Source organism: Phalaenopsis equestris, unplaced genomic scaffold (assembly GCF_001263595.1).
Source record: "Phalaenopsis equestris unplaced genomic scaffold, ASM126359v1 Scaffold000477, whole genome shotgun sequence".
In the NCBI taxonomy this organism is placed as follows: domain Eukaryota; kingdom Viridiplantae; phylum Streptophyta; class Magnoliopsida; order Asparagales; family Orchidaceae; genus Phalaenopsis; species Phalaenopsis equestris.
The window spans coordinates 143,569-153,391 of record NW_018164918.1 but is presented as its reverse complement, the minus strand read 5'-3'; the positions used below and the strand labels follow the sequence as shown (position 1 = coordinate 153,391).

General features: G+C 34.9%; 1 protein-coding gene across 1 annotated transcript in view; it reads right to left on the bottom strand.

The window, feature by feature from the left end:
- Window positions 1-5,019: 5,019 nt before the first annotated feature.
- The window catches only part of LOC110027987, a 41,347-nt gene continuing 36,543 nt past the window's right edge, over window positions 5,020-9,823 (bottom strand). The window contains exon 4 of the mRNA XM_020729662.1: window positions 5,020-5,362. Coding sequence (XP_020585321.1) covers window positions 5,117-5,362 — 246 coding nt within the window. The 3' untranslated portion in view covers window positions 5,020-5,116. The remainder of the gene's footprint in view (window positions 5,363-9,823) is intronic.

Genomic DNA, 9,823 nt, shown 5'->3' with positions numbered 1-9,823 from the left:
ATTAAAAGTATTAATTAAGAAAATAGAATAAAAAAGATTAAATTATATTCAAATGATGTTTTCATAAATCTTTTAATATGAACAACAATTTTTAAATCTTATCCCAATTTTTAACATCTTATTACCACTTGATTAGGGTTGTCGAAACGGTTATTCGTTCGTGAACGCGTTTGGCACTGTAAAGGAACGAGCCGAACACGAACACACTTTTTGAGCTTAAAATATAAATGAGTCGAACACGAGCTGAACCTGAGCTCGCACGTGTTCAGCTTGTTTACAACCCTACTCTTTCGTCATTTTCCACAGCTTACCTTTAATTGATCGACCAAGATACAAAGCAAGGAGCTCGAAGCAAGACTAAAGTCAATCAAGGAGTAGGGCTTGCAACTAAAGCTAAGAAAAAATGGAGAAGAAAATTACAGGGAGAATCAAAGAAGGAATCAGAGTTGTAAAGGTTGCGAGAGAGCCACTATAAGATCTAAGCGGTCCACTCTTGCTTCCAACAAAATTTTTCGGAGATGGCGGGGTTATTATAGACTTTTAACTTCTATAGTGTAGAAAAGTCGTACAACATTTTCAATCCAAACTGTTATTTTGTTTTATCGATCTTAACTTTGAAATTGAGTTTTTCAAATGGAGCTTTTAAATGAAATTTTCTTGACAGTAAAGCGTCGCCAAACGAGGTTGATACGCCACAAACAAATTTTCTTCATCCGACATGAATCTTGAAGCAATATTTTGAGCAATAAATATTCAAATCTTGATAAAAAGTCATTCAGAGCTCCGATTTCAATTACTTATAGTCAAACTAACCAAATCGATGAGATGGACCTAATAATATCAAAGTTAGTCCAATCCGAGTCTAACCAAGCCCAAATTAAGTGATTAAATCATTCTTAGAAGATTTATGGACACATTTGAAAGGCTAAATGGATGTCAAATCTAGCGAGTTCATTACCTAATCGAGTGTTTCGACAAGACTAATCCAACGAGCCAAAGATTGCTCAATTCTGACATTGTTAAGGCACTCAAATGTCCATTAAACGTCATCTGATCGAGATAAACTCTTCGGACCATCCGATCAAAATAGTTTATATTCCTATATTAATTACACCCAAAATACTATAAATAAAACCTCACCCCTCCCTCACATGAGGAAGAAGACTTGAGAAAGAACTTAAAGCTTTGAGAAGGAGTTCAAATCCAACATCAACTATGTCATCATCGGTCGTCGTCGACCGCCACCGACTGTCAACGACCACCACCAGCCGCTGTCGACTACCAACGACCGTCATCGACCACCGCCGAGCATTCTCGACCACAGCTGATTGTCGTCCTCCGTCAACCACAGTCGACCTCCATCGACCACCGCTCACCGTCGTCGACCACTGTCGACTTCCGTTAACCTCCGCCATCTATCGTCGATCACCACCAATCATCATTAATCACCACCAACCAGATGCCGTCAGTCGACGAAATAACATGAAAATCTAATAACCATTTTCCGTCTGTGGGACAAGGGGTTTCTGTAATTTTTAATCAATAGTGGATTTTCGTAATTGGGTCAGGCCCTGTGATTTTTCTCTTTCTGAGTTTTCCACGTAAAAATTTCTGGAGTCACACTGCTTATTTTTTTTTCATCTGTGTGTGTGTTGAATTCTCGTACAACGCTAAGACGATAATTTCTTACTCTACCGTCGCAGATTTTCTAGCACGCATCAGAGGCCTTGATCAACGAAGGGCTAGAAAGATGTTGTGAGAAAGAGTTTTATGAATGTATGATCTTGCAATCATGAGGGCACTCCTTGTCTCATTTTCTTCCTCTACTGTTCTTGACCTGACCATTAGTTTACACTAGTCCATGTTTCTTCTGCTCGATTCATTTCTTACACATAGCTCTACTTATAAAGTAAAAATTACGTGAATTTTTCATATATCCTATGTTTTTTTCGCACAAGTTCGCCATAAATGCTCCTACGCATTTGCACGCACGTAATATTTTTTCCTATTTAGGAGAAAAATAGCAATGTCATAAGTACCTCGAAATAAAATACCACCACCTTTGCTCAGTAGAGGGGGGATATGACAAAAAGAGTCTTATTTATGTTCAAAATGATAAAACAAAAATTTCCTTCTCATACATGATCGGAGGAAAAGATCATTAAAACAAAAAACTAACTTTTCTCATCACTTTTTATAATCTTTTGTAGTGCTTTTAACACTGTTGATGTTTTTTGTAGTGCTTTGGAAAGCGTTGCAAATACGTTATGCCAAGACTTTCACAGTACTTTTATAAGCGTTGAGAAAGGTCTTTAGCAAAAAAAAACATATTACACCCCGGCTTCATACGTAAATTTTCATCCGGAGTTCAGTGGAAACTTCTCACGTGACAAGTGGGCTCTAGTTTAATACATTGATTGAATAGATTTTTTAGAGAGATGAGACCCACTTGCAGCGTGACACACTCTTACTGGATTGCGGATACAAATTTTTCGTCCGGAATTCGGATGTAATATTTTTTTTTCTTTCACAATGGTACCTACGACAATTATATAAAGCACTACAAATACTTGGAAAGTATCAGCATTTGTAGCGTTGTTGGAAAGCATAAAAAATTCTACAAATTTATTGAAGCTAGTAGTGTTGCTATCTGGTTACTTTTCTACACATGTTGTAATCGAAACGTATAATACTGTAATTAATAGGTATAATATAAGTCAAATCGTAGCGTAGTCATTTCAACAATATCATCATCCTAAATAATATTAAACGCTTATCCACTTAATGCAATTTACTCAAGACATTAGTTCACATAGTCCACCAACACCCTGAAATATAAATAAAAATTTATAATTTCATGTCATCCTCGCATAACAAAAATTCTTAATGACAAATACAACATGCAAAATATGAAACTAATCTCCCAAAATACCACTAATATACGAAACATAACATAACAAATCCATATCATCCTCTAATGATGTCAGATGTTAGAAGAATTATCACTGCAGTTGTGCAATTAATTATTACACAATTAGATATTAATCTTATTGTAAATGATCTTAGATAGTATACAATTTAAAGCGGGTTTTAGTCATCTAACTCATTTGCATCTAATGCATGAACTGTCACATTTCAGATCGTATGGTATGCATCTATTTCTCAAATTTTTCTCCAATCTATCAACTCAAGTGAAGCTACCGTCACTGCGACTTTTGCTCTGAGTGATAGTGCTATTAGGAAATATTTTGTAAGAATAACTACAAACCATTGCGAATGCACTCAATCAGAGCGTTCGAGCTCCATAATTGGCAAAAAATCCTCTCATTTACATCTATGTTTCCATCCTCTAGTGTTAAACCTTCCTCACTAAGAATTTTACATTTTCTTATGTGGATTATTAGAAACAAAAATGTGAAAAATTAATTTTATTTATATTTATGATTAAGTAAAATAAATGTTATCCAACTCTGTTCAACATCCACAAATGACCATAATTCAGGCAGCCTATTTACTCTCCACATTAATAATCTATCTTGCATAGCCTGAAAAAATAAGTATTAGTGAAATTAGTTTATAATTTAATATTGATAAAATATTAATTAAAAAGTTAAATATAACATAGTGACTATTTTTTCTCTGCATTTAAATGATCTTAATATTTCTATTAGATAAATGATCTTAACACATATCACTTGTAAAAATCTTAATGATTCTACTATAACGCTCATTACTTCTTTGCAACACCTCAACGCAATTCGAAGAATACATAACCTTTGAGTACTTTCATTTTCTTAAGAAGTTCACAAAACATCAAGCTTTTCTTCTTCGATAATATGAACATTAGCAGTGACAAAATAAAACTATCATTTTTATTAAAAAAAGAATACAAATCAATCTTTAGTAGATTATTTTTGGATTTATCAAGATCAAATAAAGTTCTAATGAAATTATGTTGTAACATATTATACTTCTAATAATGTATATACAAAAAATATTTTTCTTTTTATATGTAATTGAATCTTGCAATTGCTCATTTGTCAGCATACTACATTTTCTCTTCAAATTTTTTTTTGTCTTTATTTACTTTATCAAAGTGATTTGGTAATTGTTCAACTTCTGAAAAACTTTGACAATCAATCATTCATTGTGGTGTCGTTCTCATCTCATCTATGTTATCAAACTTTTTTTTTAATGTGAAGTATGTAATTAGGCCAACAACGATGTCCCATATATGATAATTTCTTAGTTTTATACAATTATAATGATTTGATGTTTATTGCATGGCAAGGGCAGGCAAATTTTCCTTTAGTACTTCATCGAGATAATATGTCGTATGCTAGAAAATCATTAGCATTGCACGCATATTAAATTTGTTTCACTTACAACATCTTAACATTGAACTAGGGGCGTAAACTTAGTAAATTTAAAAATTATTTTAACCAATAAAATAAAATTAAGAGAAAAATTTTATACATGAAAATCTGCATTTCACGTTTGAAAAGTTAAATTAGTGATATTTTTAATGTGATGATAAATATTTGAGGGTTATATAAGTAAATATTGAAATTTATGTGTTAGATATATGTGGTATGTACGTAAAATTGGCATATATGTAAATGAAATGCAGATTTTTAATTTTGAAAATGAAATGCAACTTTCATGCATAAGTTGGCATATATGTAAATAAAATAAAATTTAGTTATTAGATATGTAATTGATAAAAATAATAAATGAATTTGTAAAATAAATAAAAAATAAGAAGGGGATAAAAATAATAAATGAATTTGTAAAATAAATAAATAATAAGAAGGGCATTTACATACATACCACACAATTCATATATATTTACATATCTAACGCCTAAATATTCATATTTACATGCATACCACTTAAATCTTTATCATCACATATTTACATGCATACTACCTAAATCTTTTCACCAACTAAATTTCTTCATAAAAAAAGCAAGACATCAAATTAATGACTAGCATTAGCAATACAAAATGATCATGATACTGCCAAAAGTAAATGTGATATATTATAGCACAGAAACAAAATTTAATGTGTTTTTTTTTAATTCATAATTGGCATAAATGTAAAAAAAATACTAAGATTACTTGACCTTCATGCACTTAATGAAGACCTCAGCCAATCTGCTGTAGGTGTGATGCTTCAGGTATTTCTCCTGCACTCTCTGTCTTCCAAGCAATCCCATCTTCTTCCTGGCAGGTGGATTGTTGAGGAAAAACTGAATATTCTGTGCGAGAATCTGTGTTCCTTCATGGCCTACGGGATGGAGGAGGCCTGTTACCTTGTCCTCCACAATCTCCCGGGTGCCTCCAGCATCAGTTCCAAGAACCTATTATGATAATGAAAACATAGTTACTCTGACTGTTTATTTCACTAAAATGTATAATGTAGGGGCATTTACATATATATATATACGGCACAATTCTTATATTATTTACATATTTAACACCTAAACTTTTATATTTACATGCATAACCACTACAACAAGACATTACCCCCACTAAGTGGGATCAGCTACATGAATCCTTTTTCTCCATTTTGTCCTATTTTCACTTAATTCTAATAAACTAAGATCATTTTTATACAACATGCCCCAATATTTTTAAGCCTACTTTTCTTAACATAAGTCGGATCTAAAACATCTGGATTGGGAAGCAGATCATCGGATGATCAGCATTTAGAAACTACTAAGCAGAATTGATGATATCTTGTATGACTTGTAATCGCCTTCACTAAAAGCACAATTTTTATATAAATTTTTTGAAGTTAAACCACATTCAGCTTGCGACATATTTCATTTTACACATGCTGAAAATATTTTCTTTGATTTGACCAGTATTTAGATATCAAATTAATGAATATAATACTATAATATTTTGATGGTTCATTAATACGAACTATTTGCATTCTCGATGTAGCACAGTCATTATGAAGCTTCAAGAAATATGGGATCCCACTAATCTTTCCTTTTTCGGTTTAAATTATGGGGGTTTACATGCATACCGCAATTCTTATATATTTACAAATCTAACGATTAAATTTTAATATTTACTATTTGATGCGTGATTAAAAAAAATTATCGCTCTCCCCAGACGCTATAAGTAGACGAGCGATTATTGCGTGCAGAGGGCGCGCATAACGATTAAATTTTAATATTTACTATTTGATGCGTCATTAAAAAAATTTATCGCTCTCCCCAGACGCTATAAGTAGACGAGTGATTATTGCGTGCGGAGGGCGCGCGTAGCTTTGCGTGCGCCCTCCGCATCTAATAATTAGACTAAGTAGGCCCCCTCTCTTCACTTGAGGGAGGACAAGGAGTAGAATTCCAGTGATGTTCTAGACTGAAAACCGGACGATAATTTATGCCCCCCATAACCTCTTACCATTGTCGACAATAGACTACCAATCGCCGGCCACTCCTACTCATCGTTGTCGACCACCCTTGCTTGTAAGGTAGTATAGTAACATGTAACGATATATTGAAGGTCCAGCAATAACTAATGCCAGTGTTATTCTAGACTAAAGACCAGATAATAACTTTTGACCTCCTTTGTCAACGAACACTGTCAATCACTGCCCCATCGTCCTCCGTCAAACACCACTGGTCGCTTATTGCTAGTCGCTTTAGGTGGCCCATGTTTGCTAACTTAGTAGAATACGGTTGTAACATATAATATTGTATTGAAGATCTAATAATAACTTCCAGTTTCTGTAGCCGCCGAGCACCGTCGACTACTGTCAACCGTCATCATCTGCTGTCGCCGACCACTGACAACTGACGATCACTATTACGACCGTTATAGCCAGATTACGGTTGTTGTTTCTAACACATGTATTTCTTCTTACGTCGTATACCGACAAATATTATCTCTGGTGTAGCCACCAACCAGTACAGCACCAACTTCAGCCTATGTGGCAAACTACCGCAACTTCCTATCACGGCCTCTGTGGCCAACTTACGCCCTTGAAGCAATCAACTATGGCCCATGTGGTCAGTAATTAGGGCCTCTTTTGCCAACTAATGTTCTTGCAACTACCAACTACAACCTATGTAGTCAGTTACTACTGCAACTTCCAACTATAGCTTGTGAGACCAACTGACGCTCTTGCAGCTATCAATTATTATATATGTGGTCAGCTACTACTGCAACTTCCCACTACGATCATTGTGACTAACTAACGTGCTTACAACTACCAACCACATCCTATGTGGTCAGTTACTATTGCAGTTTTGCTCTACGACTGAAACTATTGCAGCCACTAAATACAACTTATATGATCAACAACTATTGTTACAGCTTCCAATTATAATCTATATGACCAACTAATAATATTACAGTGACCAAATATGATCTATGTGGCTAACTACTACTGACAAAATTTTCAACAATGGTTTATGTAGTCAATTGATACTATTGCAGTCATCAATTATGATCTCTGTGGATAACTAACGATATTTCAACTTCTAACCAAAGCCATTGTGACCAAATAGTGCCTACGCAGCAACCGATTACGTCATTTATGGCCGACTACTACTGATACAGTTTTCAACTATAACCTCTATGACTAACTAAAAATTTTGCAGTCGCCAACTACGACCTTTGTGACCAACTAATGATATTGCAACTATCAATCATGGCCTTCATGCTTGCCCCAATAAACATGTATTTAAAAACTACACTCAGAGTGATTTAAGGAAGGTTTATTTGGGAGATAACAAAGCCTGCAGTATAGTGGGAAAATGTGATATTGATATTAGGATTGCTGAATGGAACAATCTAGAAGCTTATTGTGGTTAGACATGTTCTGCATTTGAAGAGAAATCTCATCTCTGTGAGCTAGCTGATAAAGTTAGGACTTGTGACTACTTTCACAGGTGATTCGTGGAAAGTAACCAGGGAGGCATTAACAATGGCTCGGGGCAATATTAAAGCACCCTTTATATGATCAATAAAATGGCTGATTTCATTGAACCAGGGCGGCCATATATCAATAAAATGGCTGATTTCATTGAACCAGGGCGGAAGCAGATCTATGGTACCGTAGGCTTGGCCATACGAGCGAGAAAGATATAAAATCTCAACTTTCGAAAAATAAGCTTCAGGGTCTGAAATTGGTTGATCTGGATTTCTGTAAAGAGTGTATTTAAGCAAGCAAAAGAAAGTTTCTTTCTCCAAGAGCGGGTAGTGCTGAAATAAAAAAAAAACTGGAGTTAGTGCATACTGACGTATGAAGTCCTATTTCAGTTCATTCTAATAAAGGTTCTTGTTATTTTGTCACATTCATTGATAATCACACAAGAAAGATATAAGTATATTTCTTAAAGCAGAAATCTAATGTATTTGAAGTTTTTAAGATGTGGAAGGCTGTGGTAGAAAATGAAATAAGCTTGAATCGGAAGTGTCTAGATCAGATAATAGAGGATAGTATTGTGATCAGAAGTTCAGAAATTTTTGTGCTACAGAGGGGGTTAGGCATTAATTAATTATCCCAAGGACACCACAGCAGAATGGTGTGACTGAACGCATAAACAAAACAATCACAGAGCGTGCAAGTAGTATGCAGCTACATGCAAACCTGCCAAAACAATTTTGGGTTGAAGCAATAAACACTGCAGTTTATCTAATCAACCACAATCCTTCAGTATCTTTGAAGAAAGACTTGCTTAAAGAAGCCTTGAAGGGCAGAAAAGTATGTCTATCTCACTTAAGAATATTTGGTGTTCTGCATATATGTATGTTGATGCAGGCAGGAGCAAGCTTGACTCAAAATCTATCAAGTGCACATTCATTAGATATAACTCAAATGAGTTTGGGTACACGTTCTGGGATTATCAGAATCAGAAATTCATCAAAGCAGGGACGTCACTTTCAACGAAATGGAGATGTACAAGAACATTGTCAAAACTCATGACAGTCCGTTAGCTACTTCTGAAGAATCCAGATATGTGGAGATAGAAGATATTGGTGATCAGGAATATGGAAAAAGAACAAGTGCTCAACGAGAAGGAGCACTGGAAGTTCTTCGGTTGCCAGCTACAAAAGTCAAAAGATCCAACAGAGTGAAACAACTCAAACAAATGTATTCTCCTTCTTTACACTATTTGTTGCTAACTGATAGTGGTAAACCAGAGTACTTTGATGAGGCCAATCAAGTTGAAGATTCAAGGGAGTGGGAGCTTGCCATGGATGAAGAAATGCAATCTTTGGAGTCAAATCAGACTTGAGATTTGACAATACTACCAAATGATAAAAGAGCATTGCACAATAAGTGGGTCTACAAACTGAAAGAGAAGTCAGATCGAAACAAGCGCTAAAAGACAAGACCTGTTGTTAAGGGTTTCCAAAAGAGGGTAAGAGTGGATTACGCAGAGATCTTCTCCCCAGTGGTGAAGAAGACTACTGTCAGGGTTGTGCTGAGTCTGGTGGCAATGGAAGATCTACATCTGGAGCGGATTGATTTAAAAATAGTTTTTTTACAAGTAGATCTAGAGGAGGAATTATACATGATGCAACCACAAGGTTATATGGCGCTAGGCAAAATAAGATTTGTTTGTAGATTGAAGAAGAGCATCTATGACTTGAAGCAGACTCCACGACAGTGGTACAGGAGGTTTGAAAGATTCATGTTAGACAATGAGTACATGAAGTGCCATAAAGACAACAATTGCTTCATCAAACACTTCGGTAACTGTTATATTTTGTTTGTTTTGTCAATGGATGACATGTTGATTGCAGGGGCATATATGGAGAAAATCAGGAACTTGAGGGAACAATTATTAAGTGAG